This window comes from Thalassophryne amazonica, chromosome 7, assembly GCF_902500255.1.
Source record: "Thalassophryne amazonica chromosome 7, fThaAma1.1, whole genome shotgun sequence".
In the NCBI taxonomy this organism is placed as follows: Eukaryota; Metazoa; Chordata; class Actinopteri; order Batrachoidiformes; family Batrachoididae; genus Thalassophryne; species Thalassophryne amazonica.
The window spans coordinates 16808221-16828797 of NC_047109.1; the positions used below are offsets into that span (position 1 = coordinate 16808221).

Below are 20577 nucleotides of genomic sequence, written 5' to 3' on the forward strand. Positions count from 1 at the left end.
GAGACTGGATTCTAAGTGTCGTTTGGTCACCTTCAGTGATACCGAAAACCTGCTTGGCCCATGGACTATTAGTTCAAAAGTGTCACCTGGACAGCTAAGGTGAAATGGCATTCGGGGGCTGGTGTTCGGGTCAGGGATACGGGTGAAATATGCCCAACGCAAACTCGGTCCCAGGTGTGAACTGGGCTGGGGGCGAACTAGGGTTAGCTCTGGTGCTGAGTGCCTGTGTGAGTTTTTAAATCCAGGCCAAGATCTTCCGAGGGCCACGTTCTCATTTCCCTGGTTCAGTAAGTGGGCTTTGGACATGTCTGGAAGGTCTCCTGGTTACAGGAGTTGGTTACCTGAGGTCATATCCTAGACTGTGACATTGGGTGTGTTCCTTGGCCTCATCTCTCCCAGCTTAGCCCAGAGGCGAAGTAGTGGTGTGGGATTTTTGAACTGGTTTAGCTGAATTGGCGGTGGGAACTGATCATCTAAATATTTTAATTTTATTTAGTTTGGTTCTTGGGTTTGCACCTGGGTCACCATGTATCACACTTGGATGGAATGGAGCCCTACCTTACACATGGTGCAAAGCCCAGCACAAGTGTCACTGCTAGATTCCACCCAACCTAGTTGTCATTTTTAAACCCAGTGCCTGCATCCTCGAAAATAACTTGGTCTAAAAAGGAGGTGTGGTCTGATGCAGAGCTGGCGCACTGCTATCATCCGTCACCAGAAACCTTTTAGCACCATCAGCAGAAAGTTTTTTGCTGTACAGGGAATGCAACACTCAGACACACCTTGCATAAGTGGATTCATAATAGCTGTGCATTCCCCTCGCACATATCGTCACAGTGACCTGTAAAGATATAATATCAATATGACATGTATTAAGAGAAAGAAAAAGAGGGAGGAGAAACGTCTCACTCAGAGACACACAAAAGTTTCTGCTGTAAATTAATTATGAACGTGAACTGAAAACAATTATTAAATTAAACAAAAATAAACACTCGTGGAAAAATATGAAACATCACCATACTGCTTCACCTCAGGGGGCTTTGGTGGCCACTGTGTGCTGTGCACTCTGACCACTTGATGTTACTCTGCTCATGCACCATAAATCCTTTGACATGCTGCCTCTTGGTGGATACCTCAGCACTGTGTGCGCCTGGTGCAGTGCAGTTTAAAGGGAGTAACAGGCGCCACTCTGGTTGGTTTGTATGTTCAGACGACCACACACCCATCTCTGATGAAAACAATAAATCCGACCCCCCCTTGCACCCAGCACCAGGTTTTGCACAGCTATTCCGATACTTACATTGTAAAGTGTGTTGGGAAAAGCCCCCAGATGGATTTGCACCCTCTCCACAAGTTGTTTTTGTATCTGCCAACACAATTAGTGTACATATCTGTTTGAATGCGTCACACTAGCACAGCTTATAAAAGCAGTTCACAGGAGAGAATTTGTTGGTTTGCTTGTCGTGTTGGTACTGTGGGGGCAGGGAACTTGCTCTGCACCCCCACATGGGGATGTTGATATCCGTGTACAGAGTTCAAGAGCCAAGAAGGCTCCACACTCCTCTATCAGAGACATGGTGGGTAAAAATGGTATCCATGGAAGCATGCGAGGTTCCACACCAGTCGCTCACAACACGAGTGTTACTGATGCAACCCATTTTCTCCAAAGTTGTTGGCACTTGTCTCTGTTTCAGTCCACTTGTTCACAGACTTGCAACACTCTGTGGTTGAAATCTTCTGGCTGGTCAGCGTACACATAGTGTCCGGCTCCACGGATCGTCTGCAAGAACAAGACCAGAATCCCAGTTTAAATTCAGCACGGGAATAGAGAGGCCACCGCTCCTCATTCATAAAGGAATCAATGAGCAGACCCAGAACTCAGTCAATACAAAGTACCAAATACTTTAAGATTAAAGAGCATGGTTTCAAACATCACCAAATTTGGCACTGAGTGTGGCCCATTCACATGTTGACGATTAGCTGACGGAGAGTGAAAGTTGATTAACGCCTATCAGCATCAAGTTCCACCAGACTCTGCAGGAGCTAAGCGGATGTCAGTCATCATGGTCCGGGAGAAATTTAACAAGCTTTTAAAATCTTTGACGTTCATGCTAAAATGCCAGCAAGAGTTGAGCTCTGCTACCACTATGTCACCTCTGCTAGCATGCCGTTATTGTTCCATTCCACTCCATCAGCCAACATCAAAGGTTTGCCTGATGTACAACCTCCTCTGGATCCCTTTGGCATTAAGAAATATGAAAAAATGTGAAGGAGTTTGTTGAACCCATCTTGACGACGCACAAGTAGCAAGTGACGCAATCGCAGAGTTACGTCAAGTTTATATAGGCTACGTCACCTGACGTCACAAACGATGAGTTGACAATCAGCTCCACCAAGCTACGCTACTGCTCCACAGAGTGCACTACTAATACACCCATCCTCAGATCGCAAAAGCTGAACTACATCCCATAGTAAGACGTGGACTATCGCCAAACACCGAGCTCCTCTGGCACAACGGCGCCCTCTGCTGAGCTACATCGACCTGCGCTGAAGACAAGAATTCTGGACACCGGAGTTTCAGTGAGATTTTTGAGAATCTGCTGTGACGGCCAGCATTAGCCACTTCATGTCACTGAAGTCACTGATTCATGGTTTGGTTTCTTCTAGATTAGATTATTATAATGTCCTATTTTCAGGGTCACCGCAGTCCAGCATTAGGGGTCTTCAGCTGGTTCAGAAGGCTGCTGCCAGACTTTTGACAAGAAGCAGAAGGTCTGAACATATCACACCCATTTTGGCATCTTTACACTGGCTCCCTGCCTCTGTGGGAGCAGATAAGGTTTTGTTATTGACTTATAAAGTTGTTCATGGACTGGCGCCGTCTTAGCTGGCCGATCTGGTAAAACCCTACATGCCAGCCCGGGTTTTGCGGTCGCAGGATGCGGGACTACTCTGTGTTCCCAGGGTGAAGAAGAAGTCAGGGGGTCAAAGAGCTTTTTCTTATCGTACACCCGCTCTGTGGGACGGTCTTCCTGCGACCGTGAGGCAGTTGGAGTCTGGGGACATTTTAAGTCAAGACTTAAAACCTGTTTTTATTGTCTTTCTTATGAACAGCATTTATTTTTTTATCTGTTTTATTTTTTACTTGTGTTTTTAATTATGTGTTTGAATTTTTTTTATTTTTACTTATTTATTTTAAATTTTATATTGAACTGTTCTGTGTGAGGCACCTTGAGGCAGCTTTTGTTGTGATTTGGCTGATTAAATTGAAACTGAAACTGATGTCATAGTGTGAATGGGCCCTTAAGGACTCCAACATGAACCCAGCTGAAATTCCAAACAGGTCCAGAGTGATGAGAATGTGCTCTGACTTACAATGAGCTCCACCTGAGAGTTTGGCCTCATTTCTTTGATGGTGCCACCGGAGTTGCTGTCTATACTGGAGCGCGAGCCATAGATGATGGTCACCGGGATCTCAGGGTGAAGCTGGTCCATCCTTTTGAGCATGGGTCTCCTGGCCCAGCCAGAAGGAACAGTCATGTTCTTGAAAGCGGTCTCCCCACTAGAACAACACAGAAGAACAATGATCATGAGACAAGATCCGTACTGGGCGGTAAAACCCTGAAATCCCAGTCAGCCATAACCAGGATCAGACCTGGGGCTTTGAACATTCAGGTGGTAGATGTAATCTGACACAGTGTTGTCACTGAACATAGAAGAAAACTTCTTCTTCAGGTCGGGTCTCAGAGTCTGGAGCAGAGTGGGACCTGCAGGATCCAGAGAGAAGACCATCAACCGTCAAATGTTTGCAAAGCGCACTTCATTATATTTTACGATTCACAACAATTTAACAGAGAAAATCAAAATGAAAGGCATCAGAGAGTTGAAGCAATGCCTACAATAAAAACATACATCTGTCTGTAATGGTATTTTGACTGTGTGGCTTCTTTATAAAGTCATTCAGACCAGTTAATCACATATTTTGTAATCACATATATAATATACTCTGCATCAAGTATTCACAGCGCTTCACTTTTTTTCACATTTTGTTATGTTACAGCCTTATTCTAGAATGGAGTAAATTAATTTTATCTCCTCAAATTCTACTCACAACACCCCATAATGACCATGAATTTTTTTTGCAAATTTATAAAAAATAAAAAACAAACAAATCACATGTACTTAAGTATTCTCACCCTTGCTCAATCCTTTGATCAAGCTCCATCAGGTTGGATGGGGAGCGTCGGTGCACAGACATTTTCAGATCTCTCCAGAGATGTTCAATCAGATTCAGGTCTGGGCTCTGGCTGGGCGACTCAAGGACATTCACAGAGTTGTCCTGAAGCCACTCCTTTGATATCTTGGCTGTGTGCTTAGGGTTACTGTCCTGCTGCAAGATGAACTGTCGCCCCAGTCTGAGGTCAAGAGCACTCCAAGCAGGTTTTCATCCAGGATGTCTCTGTACATTGCTGCATTCATCTTTCCCTCAATCCTGAGTAGTCTCCCAGTTCCTGCTGCTGAAAAACATCCCCACAGCATGATGATGCCACCACCATGCTTCACTGTAGGGATGATGCCTGGTTTCCTCCAAGCATGACGCTTGGCATTCAAGCCAAAGAGTTCAATCTTTGTCTCATCAGACCAGAGAATTTAGTTTCTCATGGTCTGAGAGTCCTTCAGGTGCCTTTTGTCAAGCTCCAGGTGGGCTGCCATGTGCCTTTTACTAAGGAGTGGCTTCCGTCTGGCCACTTTACCATACAGGCCTGATTGGTGGATTGCTGCAGAGATGGTTGTCCTTATGGAAGGTTCTCCTCTCTCCACAGAGGAATGCTGGAGCTCTGACAGAGCGACCATCGGGTTCTTGGTCAAATCCCTGACTAAGGCCCTTCATCCCTGATTGCTCAGTTTAGATGGGTGGCCAGCTCTAGGAAGAGTCCTGGTGGATCCGAACTTCTTCCATTTACAGATGATGGAGCCACTGTGCTCAATGGGACCTTCAAAGCAGCAGAAATGTTTCTGTACCCCTCCCCAGATTTGTGCCTCGAGACAATCCTGTCTCTGAGGTCTACAGACAATTCCTTTGACTTCATGCTTGGTTTGTGCTCTGACATCCACTGTCAACTGCAGGACCTTATATGTAGACAGGTTCAAGGATTCAAAGGATTCAAAAGGATTCAAAATAATTTTATTGTCATATGCACAAAGGAACATGTTCCCTGCACAATGAAATGTGTTTACTGCATTTAACCCATCCTAATTGCCAGTTAGGATCAGAAGTCGCCTTTAGGCACCCAGGGACCAGCTCCAGATGTATATCCTGCCTTAGGTCAACAGCAGGGCTGAGCAAACCATGACCGGCCTCATGACGACAGACGACACACACATAACACACAACACACTTAAGCCGGCCCGGTACATGAACACATATAAAAAGCACACACAAGGTAAAACTTGGGAAAGAAAAACCTTCATTGCTGCTGCATTGAATCATGCAGCAGCAATGCAGGAAAAAACCCATCAGCACAATGAACAATGATCACACAGAACAGGACGAGAGACGACGACCGAGATTTGTAAGAGTCCAGTTATCAGACAGAACACCCGGAGGCCACCTTTAGGCACCATCAACGGCCTTGTTCGTCCATTCTGGAGGGAGGAGGGGCCCAGCCCTGAACAGTCCACTGTCCACAGTCAACGTCAGAGCTGGAGAAGCTGAGGGTGGGGGGAGACCAGGGGAGTGAGGCATGAGCGTTGTTCTTCTCCAGGAGGTTTTTATCACAGCGGCCTTGAAGTGCAGCTGTGTTTTGAGAAGCCGAATGAAAATCCAGATTAGCAGATGCCTGAAAGATTCCACAGTCTGAGACAGAGTGGCTTTCAATACATCTGAATTACGAGAGGAGATGTGGTCATTACTGATGATCAATGCAGTTTTCCAGTGCAGCCATTCTTCCGGAGACGGTATCCAATGTGCGGTTAACACCCACCGACTGAGCTGACACTGCCCTTCCAATCAAATCAATCATGTGGGGCAGCCTGGACGGGCCAATTATTGCCGCTTCCACTTTCTTAATTTTCCAGTAAACCAGCGCTATGCCCGCTCCACACAGCAGGAACCCGTCACCACCATGCCAAATATATACACATCTTCGACGTCCTCCACAGACAGCATGTAAAGGCACATGACCTGCCATTTCCTCCAACTGTCCATCACGTAACCCATCACATGTGTCCCAGCAGGACAGGTCGGGTCCTCCGCTCCCGAGTGTCTTGTAGAAAAATAGTGTCAACTGCGTTCAGAGACCACTTTAACAGATCCATTTTTGCTGTTTCCAGAAGAGCAAAGCTGGCAGCCTCACAGACAACACTCCACAGAAGCAGGAAAGATAAGGAGGGAGGGAGAAGAGAAAAATGCGACCGTCTCGGCTGAGAGCAAGGAGGCAAAAAAAAAACAGAAAAAAGGTGAGTGTCTTTCCAAATTATGTCCAATCAACTGACCCCAGGTGGACTCCAATTAAGATGTAGAAACATCTCAAGGATGATCACTGGAAACAGAAGGCACCTGAGCTCAATTTTGAGCTTCATGGCAAAGGCTGTGAATATTTATGTACATGTGATTCCTTAGTTTTTATTGTTATTATTTTAATAAATTTGCAAATTCTCAAAAAAAAATCACATTGTCATTATGGGGTATTGTGTGTAGAATTTTGAGAAAAAAAATTCATCCATTTTAGAATAAGGCTGTAATATAAAAAATATAGAAACAGTGCTGCACTGTGAATACTTTCTGGATGCAATGTATGAATCATCTAGGCTTCTAATTTATAGAGCTATACAAATGAGGTGTTTGTTGAGCCATGTTTTTCAACTTTTTTCCACACAACTCCAAAGATGGAGTAGTGTACGTGGAAGATGAAAGAAAAGAAAATTTAACTTTTTTTAATAATTATTTTTATAGTGTTTAAAGCAACTAAAGTTTATTATTCTAAATAAACATCAGCAGTGATATTTCAGTATGAAAATAAGAACATAAAAAACAACAAACAAAAAAAACCCTTCCTGTTTGCTGTGCAGCAGTTTTCTATCTTTAATCTTTGAATGAAAACCCAATGGAAGCTCTTTGTCTTACCCAGAGGTCCGACCAGCCGCAGAGCAGCCAGAGGGTTGAAGAGTCGGAAGATGGCCCCCAGGGCTTTGATCCAGACTGGGATGGGACGGTCCAACTCTGCTGTGTCGGCATGCTCGGGGAATCCCCACGGCTCCACCAAGATTATGTGCTTTACTCTATAGACAGACAGATAATGAGGTCAATGGCCATTTGGGGTATAAAATGTTTTATTATATTTAGTCAAAAGAGTTGTACAGGCAAACAAAAATGTTTTCAAATGATATCCAACAAATGTGACCACATTACCCCAATTTTAGGTCTTAAAGTTTTTATTGTTAACATAAAAAATTTAATTTGCCTATGGTCTTGTTAAGCCCTATGAGCCATCCTATGTGCTGCCTTCGCTGAGTGGAGGACGACTGTGTGTCCCAAGGACAAAGAAGAGACCAGCGGGTCACAGAGACATTTCAGATAGTGTGTCGATTCTATGAACTGTTTACCATCTGAACAGGCTTTTAAATGAAGACTGAAGACACATCTCTTCTTGCTGATGTATTTGTAGTTATGTATTCAGTGTTGTATTTCATGGGTGTTTTGTGTTTGTCTGTTTGTCATTTTGTTTTTATTTTTTAATAATGGTTTATGATGTCCAGTTGGTGTAAAGCACTGAGTTTGATTACTTGAATTAAAAAAAAGTGTGATAAACATTGTTGTGGTTGTATAATGATCGGGATTTTGTTTAAGTGGTAAACTAAACCTAATAATGTGTCTGCTGTGCCACAGTTACAAGAAAATATATGCTAATATTCTCAGCGTTTTTTTTTTTTGTCAAAATTTGTCTATCACTCTTGATTGATTTATGATATTATCATCTCTGTGGTACTGAAATGTGGAGTTTTTCCAAAGATCCTTTCTGGGAAAAATGTCATTTCTATCTGTGTGCATGACATTTTTAATTCAGTTTTTAGCACAGTTGTATATGCTGATGACACACTGCTGTACCAAAACAATATTCAACACTGATGACCTAACTGAATAAAATGCCAATGCCAGTCCCTAAAATTTTGATATTAAGAATAATTATTGAAATATGCTTAAAGTATCTTGCAAAGGTCTTAAGCACACTAAATATACATACAGTGCAACCACAAAATATTCACAGCCCTTCACTCTTTCCACATTTTATGTTACAGCATTATTCCAAAATGGATGAAATTCTTTTTTTTTCTCAAAATTCTGCACACAACACCCCATAATGACACTGTGAAAAAAGTTTTTTTTTTTCACGTATACATAAATATTCATAACCTTTGCTATGAAGCTCAAAATTGAGCTCAGGTGCCTCCTGTTTCCACTGATCATCCTTGAGATGTTTCTACAGCTTAATTGGAGTCCACCTGGGGTAAATTCAGTTGATTGGACATGATTTGGAAAGACACACACCTGTCTACATATAAGGTCCCACAGTTGACAGTGCATGTCAGAGCACAATCTAAGCATGAAGTCAAAGGTATTGTCTGTAGACCTCCGAGACAGGACTGTCTCAGGTCACAAATCTGGGGAAGGGTACAGACACATTTCTGCTGCTTTGAAGGTCCCAGTTAGCTCAGTGGCCTCCATCATCTGTAAATGGGCGAAGTTCAGATCCACCAGGACTCTTCCTAGAGCTGGCCGCCCATCTAAACTGAGCAATCGGAGAGAAGGACCTTAGTCAGGGACGTGAGCAAGAACCTGATGGTCACTCTGTCAGAGCACCAACATTCCTCTGTGGAGAGAGGAGAACCTTCCAGAAGGACAACCATCTCTGGACCAATCCACCTGTTAGGTTTATGTGCAGTTGTATCACACAGCTGGTAGAGAAATGAACACTGAATTCACGGGAAACAGCTCTGGTGGACATTGCTGCAGTCAGCATGTCATTTGTATACTCCCTCAAAACTTGCGACATCTGTGGCATTGTGCTGTGTGATAAAACTCAACATTTCATAGTGGCCTTTTACTGTGGCCAGCCTAAGGCACACCTGTGCAATAATCATGCTGTCTAATCAGCATCTTGATATGCCACACCTGTGAGGTGGGATGGATTATCTCGGCAAAGGAGAAGTGCTCACTAACCCAGATTTTTACAGATTTGTGAACAATATTTGAGAGAAATGGGTCTTTAGTATATATAGAAAATGGTTTAGATCTTCGAGTTCAGCTCATGAAAAATGGGAGTAAAAACAAAAGTGTTGCATTTACATTTCTGTTCAGTGTATTATTATTATTATTATTTATTAATTTACTGCAAACAGTCATTTTGCAACTCCTGAAGTGCTTAATACAATATAAACAAATACCAAAATGTAAACACACTAACTTGGAATAACTTTGGAATAAGGCTGTAACATAACAAAATGCGGAAAAAGTGAAGCACTGTGAATACTTTCTGGATGTACTGTAAAAGTTTTTGAATATCAAAGGGAACTATGGAACTATCACCTTAAAATAAAAATGTTATTAAAAATACATCTTTTGTTACAATTTAGGAAAAACCTGGGATGCATTCAATCATGTTTTTACAGTCATTTTAATATAAATTGATCATTATCTTTTTTGTGCCATTATCCATCAGGTGCCTACCCCAAACAAAAGAAAAAAATTCCCCCTTTCTTGACAATAAGGCTTGTAATTTGAAAATGTTTCTTAAATGAAGTAGACACTAAAATATCACATATGATTTTTGTTAGAATCTGAAAGTTTTGAGATTTTAAATTATGATTTTGTACACATTTTTTAAATCTAATTTCATGAAGTTTAATTTTAAAAACTTATAAATGTGACATCAATTGATTTTGAGTAAATCTAATTCATCAATAAAGGTGTGTGTGTGTGTGTGTGTGTGTGTGTGTGTGTGTGTGTGTGTGTGTGTGTGTGTGTGTGTGTGTGTGTGTGTGTGTGTGTGTGTGTGTGTGTGTGTGTGTGTGTGTGAAAACAACCTCCAGACAGAAACAGTAAGTGTGTATCATTACTTATGTATATACCAGGTTTAAGTGCCTTCAATTTGTATATTTTGCTCTGCCCTATTGTTGCACAATTATCGTTACCACGACTGCTGTGACATGTAAATGTCTCCATACAGGACTAATAAAAGGAATATTGTATCTGAAAAATCTGTCAACTGATCATCTTAGTCCAGAGGTGGACTTTGGGCTGCTTTTAGGACTTTGCTGTCTTTCTGCACCACAGTTTGGTGAACAAACCTCAGATTAAGAACACCTCATCTTATTATTTAAAAGCCATTTGGAACACAGAGGTAATGCAAAGAGGACAAACAGAGGGAATGTTTCCTGGCGTTTGAGATGAAGGAGAGCGATGTCAGACTGAGGACATTTCATCAGGCGTCCCTGAGAGACAACCTGCTTCCTGCTGACAGAGCACAGCAAAGACTGAGGAAGAGGTTTTAACATGGATGCTTAGGATGAAAAAAAAAAAGACAGCAATCCAAAGTCTTGGTAAATTAAAAGACAGCAACTATTTGCGGCAAAGCCGCGAAACCCAACCACCAAAGGCGGTCGTAAAAGGGGGGGGGAGTCTGGAGGGGTTTGCCCCCCCATGAAATTTTAAGAATTCAAGTGCCTTGTGGTGCATTTTGGTGCATTATTTGGTTTAAATTTGGACTTGAAACAGCCGTTAAATTTCTCTTGTGATCTCATGCAGTATGGCATGTTGTATCATCCTGTAGGAGGAGTATATACAGAATATAACAACACAATAGTTTACAAATATAGCTAACTCATGCAAAAAACTTATATTGATTTAGTTTGTTTTTGATTGGGCTCAAAGACTAGGCAATTAAAATCTCAACATTCTTGACAACTTCATAATGCTTTCAGACTAGAGACTAGATAATTGCTTTCAGACTAGATAAAGATACATAACAACATAATACTGATGAGATTCTGCTTAGGCTCAATTCACTTTTGTATGCCATCACAGATGACATTACCATGTATACATACTATTATAGCAAATACATATACAGTCGGCCTATTTGTCTGCTCTGAACACTGACATGACATCTAATCAGTCATTCTATATTTTGGCATGAATGTCTTTCCATATATCTGAGCTGAGCTCTTAAGCTGGCTGTGCTGTATGTCAGCATCAGTTTAATTCATAAAGAACACAGGACGTCTCATTTTGGGAAGAAAAGAAAAACGTTTTAGTTGATTGTAGTTTATTTTCTGTATTACAGCGTTTGGACAGAGGTGTCATTTTATTTAAAGCGGCAATTTTGTGTCAACGGAACGGAGGACGATTCTTGTTTCTTGACTACAACATGACAAGAGTCCCAGTTAGTGACTTTAATCCACACAAAAGCGACTCATGATATTTTAATGGCTTTGACAGGAGTTAAGAAGCGGACTTTCCGCTTCTGAAGAGCAGCGAATCAAAGAACCACAAGATTGAGGAAATAAAAATTAATGTTTTGCTAGTTCTTTTAGACGGCGCGATTTTGCAAAAAGACGGAAATCCGTCCAAAGACGGCGAATAAGCATCCATGTTTTAAGGAGGTGAGAGGTTTGGAGGACACTGCTGTTACCATGGACATCACAAGCTGTCTGTGCACAGGCGTGCATGCGCACACACACACACACACACACACACACACACTGCTGTTAAATAGTTTTTCCCCCCAAAAAAATATCAAGTTCTGTTTTTTTTTTTTCCTTTTTCAATCATTCTGGTGAAAAGTCAGTGATGTTCAGGAGTAAGGTCTCGGCCTTATCGGCCCCATGAGAAAGTAAACCAAACTCAAAGGAAGAGACATCTGCTGTTCCATAAAGTCAGGACAGAAGACATCACGCAAGATGCACAAAACAAACACGCAGCCACTTTGAGAAAAGCAAACCTAACCTCCACTCACCTGTGTGGATATTTCATGGAGTACGACGTGGCCACGTAACCTCCCAGGTTGTGCCCGAGCAAGATCATGGTGTCCAGACCCACTCCGGCCCTCCACTGCTCTATGGACTCCACAAACTGGTCCTCTGCCTCCTCAGCATCTGCAGAGAACTGAGGCCTGCTGCTCTGACCGAAGCCCAAGACATCCAGAGCGTAAAGGGGTCGGCACTGGCACAACGCATCAATGTTTTGGACCCAAAGTCCCACACCGCCCCCGAAACCATGGATCAGAACCAGCGGAGTTTTTCCTTTAACACCATCATTGCTAAAGCTCAGTGTCCACAGCTGGTTGTTGTTGGAGATGGGGATGTACTTTTTAGTGAAAGTACTATGAACACCTGCAAACAAATGTTGAGATTTAACTTTTCAAAGTGACAGAAATGATCTGATCACACAAAACTATAAAAAAAAAAAAAAATTTTATATGTCAGGATTCTGGATGGGACTTCAGTGAGTTCTGGCTTTAAAGACTTTAGGATTTTGAATTGGTTTGGGATGAACTCGTGGTCATCTCATATATAGACCAACATAAACTTGCATCGATATGTGTGAATTCCACGCTGGAACCTTTAAACTTGAGAAATGTAGCATTTTGCCAGGAAGACTCTGATTTCAAAGCATTTATTCAGATTCACCACATCAGTAACAGCTGGAACCTCTAATAGGAAGCAGCTAGTTCCCCTTTCGATTATCAACTCACAACCAGTACCAAACGTGCATCCATTCATTTTTATACCCGCTTACTCCAATTAAGGGTCACAGGGGTCTGCAGCCTATCCCAGCAGTCATAGGGCATAAAGCAGGGTACACGCTGTACAGGATGCCAGTTTATTGCATTGCAAACACGCATGTTATTTAAAAACGTCAGTTTTAACTCATTTCTCTGCTACCTGCAGTTGCAGACCTGAACACTACCTCTTCCACCACCAGTCCGTCCCTGCCTGATGCCTGGGGGTAGGATTAGCCCCTGCATTCTGCCAATGGCAGGATTCAAGATCTATGTGCCCCAACATAGCTGCGACTGGGCCCTCCACCAAAGACTGTTCTAACATTTTGTACAATATCATTATGGAGGTACATCTGAATTTGAGATAGCTGTGGGACTCTGCTCCCTCAATCACTGATCTGGTATCAATACTGTCACTGACTTATGGTTGTTTAACTTCAACAGTTTAGCACAGCATGGTCTGACAGTCTTGTGTTGTGCTCTGTACGCACTACAGCTGAGGTCCCTTGATGCTGGTTCTTATCCTGCGATTCCATAAGGTGATCCTACAGGGTACTTCCCCTGGTCCCCATTTACAGCAGGAAGAACTGGGACAATGCACATGCAGTGTCTTGTACAAGGACACACACAAGTATCGTGACCGGGAATCAAACCCAGGTCTGCATATTGGTAGCTGAGTTCCTTATTCCAATGAGCTACCAGCTCTCCATAAACTGCTCTAAATTGAAAAAACAAACAAACAAATCCAAACAAAAATGCTCATAGTACTTTTTACTTGGCTCACTGCTCAATAGGTAAACTACGAGGTCTATTAGAAAACTAACAGTCAGTTTTATATAAAAAAAAAAAAAAACTATATGGATTTGAATCACGTGCGATTACACCAGACATGCTTGAACCCTCGTGCGCATGCGTGAGTTTTTTCACGCGTGTCAGTGACGTCATTCGCCTGTGGGCAGGCTTTGAGTGAGCACTGGTCCAGCTCTCTCAGCTGAAATCCTTTGTCTGAGACGCTGCTGGAGACGGTGCATGTTACTTTATCAAAAATTTTTCAGGACCTGTGAGGGATATCCGAGTGGACACTATTCAAGAAATTCAGCTTGTTCTCAGTGAAAAGTTTAACGGCTGATGAGAGATTGTGGAGTTTCTTTCGCTTTAAGGACAGCTCACAAAGCGGATCGGCGCGGCGCGGTTGGAGGTGGCGTCCATCTGGCTGTTTCAAGCTGAAAACTTCCACATTTCAGGCTCTGTTCACCCAGGTCGTCGTCAGAGAACAAAGAAGTTTCAGAAGAAGTTGGCATGAGGAGTTTATGCGGACATTCCACTGTTAAAGGAGATTTTGTAATGAAAGAACGTGCAGGCAAATTCGCCGAGTCGGTTCCGTGATGACGCCGCAAATCCGTCTGCGCTGCGACAGGAAAAACACCTCCGTGTTGAAAACCATTTGTAAAATTCAGGCGGCTTTTGATGGCTTTCAACAAGTGAGTATCTGAGAAATTGTTTAACAGCTGGGCATGTTCCAACTTGTCCATTAAGGTTTCCAATGGAGGTGTTTTTCCTGTCGCGACCCCCCGCGGTCAGGTCCGGCCCGACATGCGAATCTGCCCGCACATTCTTTCATTACAAAATCTCCTTTAACAGTGGAATGTCCACATAAACTCCTCATGCTGACCTCTTCTGAAACTTCTCTGTTCTCTGACGACGACCTGGGTGAACAGAGCTTGAAATGTGGAAGTTTTCAGCTTGAAACAGCGATACGACGCCGCCTCGGAGCGCAGATCGCCGTCAGGCGCCGTGGGCCGTCCTTAAAGGGACACTTACAGACCAAAATCTCTCATCAGCCGTTAAAATTTTTACCGAAAACCAGCTGAATTTATCGAATGGTGTCCACTCAGTTGTACCTTACAGTTTTTGAAAAAAATTTTATCAAACAAAGCAGCAGTCTCTGAGCCATTCCTAAACAATGAAAAAAACGACGAGAGGGTGGGCCACTCCTCACTCAAAGACTGCCCACAGGCGAATGACGTAACCGACAGGCGTGAAAAAACTCTCACATGCCCACGAGGGTTCAAGCATGTCTGATGTAATCACACGTGATTCAAATCCATATGGTTTTTGAAAAAAATAATAAGGTCGGATACTTTTCTAACAGACCTCGTAAGTTGTAGTTGCTGTTATTATAGTTAATCCCATGTGTTACTAGAATTGGATGGTGTAGAATATTAAAGCTGAAATGACCTTTCAGAAATAAATCTTAAAATGAATCTCTAAAAATTCCTCTCAACAATCTCAGATTCCCCCCTCACTGGCACTAATACTACATGGTAGAATTGGACAATGGAACCCACTGGGTACTGTATAATGTTTAAAATGATTATTTACAAGAGAAACAAGTAAAAAAAAAAACTGTTGATTTTTACATCTCATCATCTTGTCCTCTGCTATCGTTAGCTGGCTCTGAGAAGTTGGACACCAGGACGGCAACCAGTCAGGGATCCAACTCCATCTAAACAGACAGAAAAACTCCACGTTATCAACAATACAACAAAAACGATGTGTGTGAAGGACAGAAGGACAAACAAATGCGTTCACCTCCTTGTCTAAAGGTTACACAGTTATTTTCTATAGTTTGTGAATAGCAGTCACACAAATAAAACATTTTCAGTGACTGAAGAAGATCTGCAGTCAGTAAAAACTTTTTTGAGAAGTTTCAGATGAACTGAAAAGACCTTATGGTGGAATCCAGGAACCCCCACACACTGCTGAACACACTATGAACACCAAGTAGAGCCAATGCCCGCTGAACCACCCTGAGTACAAAACAGAGTGAAAGAAGATGGAATGAATCACTGAGAGAAAATGGGTGCAATTAAAACTAAATGTCAGGTTTGAGGAGTTTGTCAGATACTACAAGATATAACACACAAATTAGATTTAGGGGAACTTTGAACATTATATTCTATCACACCGTATTTCCTGGCTGCTTGAGAGATGCTTGATGACTGGTGCATTTATTGCCACTTCTCCTCAGTTTCTAGTGTCTTTCTGTTATGCAGCACTGTACACACTAGTTAGAGAACCAGATCTATTCAGTCCATTTTCACAGGCATATGGTGTCACATTCTGTTGCAAATGTGTATGACATGAAAAACTGTAGATCCTGAATGTAAGATGACCCCATTTTAAGGATGTATTTCTAAGGAAAAAACAGTCTTACATTCAGAACCACACAGCAATATCAGTAATTTATAAAATCAGATCCAGGTAACGTTAGGTAATGTAAACACAGCCTGTGTCCCATTTCTGATTCCTGACTGAATTGTGATGGCTGTCATAACTGTCACAACAAATACAAGTCACCTACAATTCATACACACACACACACACATACACAATGATCTAAAATAAACAAGATACTACACACACACAACATCAAAGATCAGACTTGTCACACGCAGTAGAACACAGCACTACTCTGAATATACAACCCCAATTCCAATGAAGTTGGGACATTGTGTTAAATGTAAATAAAAATAGAATACGATTTGCAAATCCTCTTCAACCTATATTCAATTGAATACACCACAAAAACAAGATATTTAATGTTCAAACTGATAAACTTTTTTGTTTTTGTGCAAATATCTGCTCATTTTGAAATGGATACCTGCAACACGTTTCAAAAAAGCTGGGACAGTGGCAACAAAAGACTGGGAAAGATGATGAATGCTCAAAGAACATATGTTTGGAACATTCCACAGGTGAACAGTTTAACTGGAAACAGGTGAGGGTATAAAAGGAGCATGCCCAAAAGGCTCAGCCGTTCACAAGCAAAGATGGGGCGAGGATCACCACTTTGTGAACAACTGCATGAAAAAAATAGTCCAACAGTTTAAGAACAATGTTTCTCAATGTTCAATTGCAAGGAATTTAGGGATTCCATCATCTACAGCCCATAATATAATCAGAAGATTCAGAGAATCTGGAGAACTTTCTACACGTAAGCGGCAAGGCCGAACACCAACATTGAATGCCTGTGACCTTCGAGCCCTCAGGCGGCACTGCACTAAAAACTGACATCATTGTGTAAAGGATCTTACCGTGTGGGCTCAGAAACACTTCAGAAAACCATTGTCAGTTAACACAGTTCATCACTACATCTACAAGTGCAAGTTAAAACTCTACCATGCAAAGTGAAAGCCATACATCAACAACATACAGAAACGCCGCCGCCTTCTCTGGGCCCGAGCTCATTTGAAATGGACAGATGCAAAGTGGAAAAATGTTTACATTTCAAATTGATTTTGGAAATCATGGACGCCGTGTCCTCTGGACAAAAAAGGAAAAAGACCATCTAGATTGTTACCAGCGCAAAGTTCAAAAGCCAGCATCTGTGATGGTATGGGGGTGTGTTAGTGCCCATGGTATGGGCAACTTACACATCTGTGATGGCTGCTGTTGACCCTGTGCCGCTGCTGCCGACCCTGTGCCTTGTATATATATTCTATGGCCACAGGGGTGCCCATATTGTACATTGCAAAAGTTTACAAAGGTTAGGCTAAATTATCCCAGTTAACTACACCAAGACCTGGAGAAACTGCATTTCGTTCTGCCTGTAAGGGTCAAGTGACAATAAAGTGAGTCTGATCAATGCTGAAAGGTACATCCAGGTGTTGGAGCAACACATGCTGCCATCCAAGCAATGTCTTTTTCAGGGACGTCCATGCTTATTTCAGCAAGACAATGCCAAGCCACATTCTGCACGTTACAACACGTGCAGAATGTAGGCCTGCCTTCCAGTCTAGTACTGGCAGGCAGGCCAGTACTAGACTGGCCTGCCTGCAGTCCAGACCTGTTGCCCATTATAAATGTGTGGTGCATTATGAAGCGCAAAATACGACAACAGAGACCTGAAGTCATACATCAAGCAAGAATGGGAAAGAATTCCACCTACAAAGCTTCAACAATTCGTGTCCTCAGTTCCCAAACGCTTATTGAGTGTTGTTAGAAGGAAAGGTGATGTAACACAGTGGTAAACATACCACTGTCCCAGCTTTTTTGAAATGTGTTGCAGGCATCCATTTCAAAATGTGCAAATATTTGCACAAAAATAATAAAGTCTGTCAGTTTGAACATTAAATATCTTGTCTTTGTGGTGTATTCAATTGAATATAAGTTGAAGAGGATTTGCAAATCACTGTATTCTGTTTTATTTACAATTTACACAACGTCCCAACTTCATTGGAATTGCGGTTGTAAGTTGACCCTGATTTTAAGATGACCTTTTATCAATACAGATTGTTGGACTTTCTGACGATGATCATATATATATATATAGAGAGAGAGAGAGAGAGAGAGAGAGAGAGAGAGAGAGCGAGAGAGAGAGAGAGAGAGAGAGAGAGAGAGAGACAGAGAGAGATATGTTATAAAAGAAAATACCTTCAATCATATACCGATATGCTGTAGCTTTTATAACCCCAATTCAGGATGTTCTGGATGTTGTTGATGTATGGCTTTCACTTTGCCTGGTAGAGTTCTAACTTGCACTTGTAGATGTAGCAACGAACTGTGTTAACTGACAGTGGTTTTCTGAAGTGTTCCTGAGCCCATGCAGTAAGATCCTTTACACAGTGATGTCGGTTTTTAATGTAGTGCTGCCTGAGAGATCGAAGGTCACGGGCATTAAATGATGGTTTTCGGCCTTGCCGCTTACATGTAGAAAGCTCTCCAGATTCTCTGAATCTTCTGATTGTATTATGGACTGTAGATGATGGAATCCCTAAATTCATTGCAATTGAACATTGAGAAACACTGTTCTTAAACTGTTGGGCTATTTTTTTCATGCAGTTGTTAACAAAGGGATGATCCTCGCCCCATCTTTACTTGTGAACAGCTGAGCCTTTTGGGGATGCTCCTTTTATAACCAATCATGACACTCACCTATTTCCAAACAGGTGTTCCTTGAGCATTCATCAACTTTGCCAGTCTTTTTTTTGCCTTGTCCCAATTTTTTTGAAATGTGTTGCAGGCATCCATTTCAAAATGAGCAAATATTTGCACAAAACAATAAAGTTTATCAGTTTGAACATTAAATATCTTGTCTTTGTGGTGTATTCAATTGAATATAGGTTGAAGATGATTGGCAAATCATTGCATTCTGTTTTTATTTACATTTTACACAATGTCCCAACTTCATTGGAATTGGGGTTGTAGGATGACGGTAAGAATTTCTCTGTGTTCTTTTTGTGTTTTCCATCTTTGAACATTACACTCTGTCACCTGGTATTTCCTGGCTGCTTCAGAGTTGCTTGATGACTCTGCTACATTTATCACCATGGGGTTAAAGTCTGCCTTATAACGTCACAGTGTCTCATCATAATGCAGCACTGTACACACTTGGTAGAACTCTTCAGTCCTGGGGGAAAACTTGTTTCCCAGGCACCCCACTGCATGGTGGATTAGTGGTTAGCACTGATGCCTTACAGCAGGAAGGTCGTGGGATTGCTTCCTGCCCTTTTTGTGCAGAGTTTCCATGTTTTCCACATGTCTGTGTGTGTTTTCTCCGAACACGCCGGTTTCTTCCCAGAATCAAAAACATGGTTATTTAGGGTCTGTTCTTTTCTCTGCCCCTGACCAAGACAGCGTCTCTACATCTGGAGGTGGTCCCCAGGCGCCGGACTGTGGCTGCCCACTGCTCCTAGTGGTTGGATTGTGTCTAACTGAAATTAGGATGGTTAAATGCAGAGGACAAATTTCATTGTATGTATGTACAATGACAATAAAGGCCATATGTAAGACAACCCCATTTTTAAGATGTAATTTTAGAGGGGGGGGGCACAGTCTTGTATTTAGAACTATACTGTAATATAAGTCATTTAAAAATCTGATCCAGGTCATCCAGCCTCTGTGCCCTGTCTCTGATTAAATCAGGACTCCTCCCATCAGATACAAGTAAATAAATAAATACAGGAATGATTCAGGCTGTAATGTGGATGCATTTGAAGATGAATTATTCCAATTAGTTCCACAATGCAGATAATATAAACTTTTACCTTCCGTCACTCTGTGTGTGTGTGTGTGTGTGTGTGCGTAAACGGATTTACTCAAATAATGTTTTTCATGCAACTTTTTGATGGCTTGAAGTCTAAATCAAAAGCTGTTTACTGACACTGAAGCAAACAGGCAGCCGTAAGCCTGACGTCATGACTGTGTCACAGGTCTTTAAAGCTTTTAAAACTTTAAACTCACCGAGTGCTCGCCGTCAGCGCTCGTTCGGCCATTCTGACACAAAAACATGAAACATCACGTGACCCCAGGCAGGCTGGCGTCACAGCCACGTGATCAGGGGCGTTTGATTTTGTGCTCGGCATATCCCCACCAGGCGGAGTCTTTACGACACGTCTGCAACATTTCCACACTTAAAATATACATCCATTGTACGTTCACAAAAAGCCATTTGGTTTCGTCAGATGTCCAAATAGGAGGATTTTTAGAAGATTTTTAGATTGTTAGAAATAAATTTATATTCGGAGAAATTGTGTATGTTCACAATTCTTCTCTTCTACAGTGCAGCATAAGTGAAAAAAATGTTTCAAATGGCGATGCAGGCACCCAATTCGGCACAAATGCACATTACTGTTTTGAAAAAGCAGGGCATCCACTTGAATTTTCAATAGGCAGCCAGCTAGGGGTCAATTGAAGAACTCCATAATATGTAGTCATAGATAGTCCAAACTTTGCTTTTTTGGAATGATCAGGCAAATAATGTGGTATAGTTTTTAATAGGATTGGTGCATTTATA

The 20577-nt window shown here is 41.9% G+C and overlaps 1 protein-coding gene across 1 annotated transcript; it reads right to left on the reverse strand.

The window, feature by feature from the left end:
- Positions 1-752: 752 nt before the first annotated feature.
- Positions 753-20069, reverse strand: abhd5a (abhydrolase domain containing 5a). The gene is made up of 8 exons (XM_034173902.1): positions 20025-20069; positions 15509-15589; positions 15200-15285; positions 12015-12390; positions 7127-7281; positions 3656-3767; positions 3376-3562; positions 753-1780 (listed from the first exon to the last, which is right to left on the reverse strand). Exons 1-8 carry the CDS (start codon positions 20054-20056, stop codon positions 1691-1693), a joined length of 1119 nt encoding a protein of 372 aa, XP_034029793.1. The 5' UTR covers positions 20057-20069; the 3' UTR covers positions 753-1690.
- Positions 20070-20577: the final 508 nt, after the last annotated feature.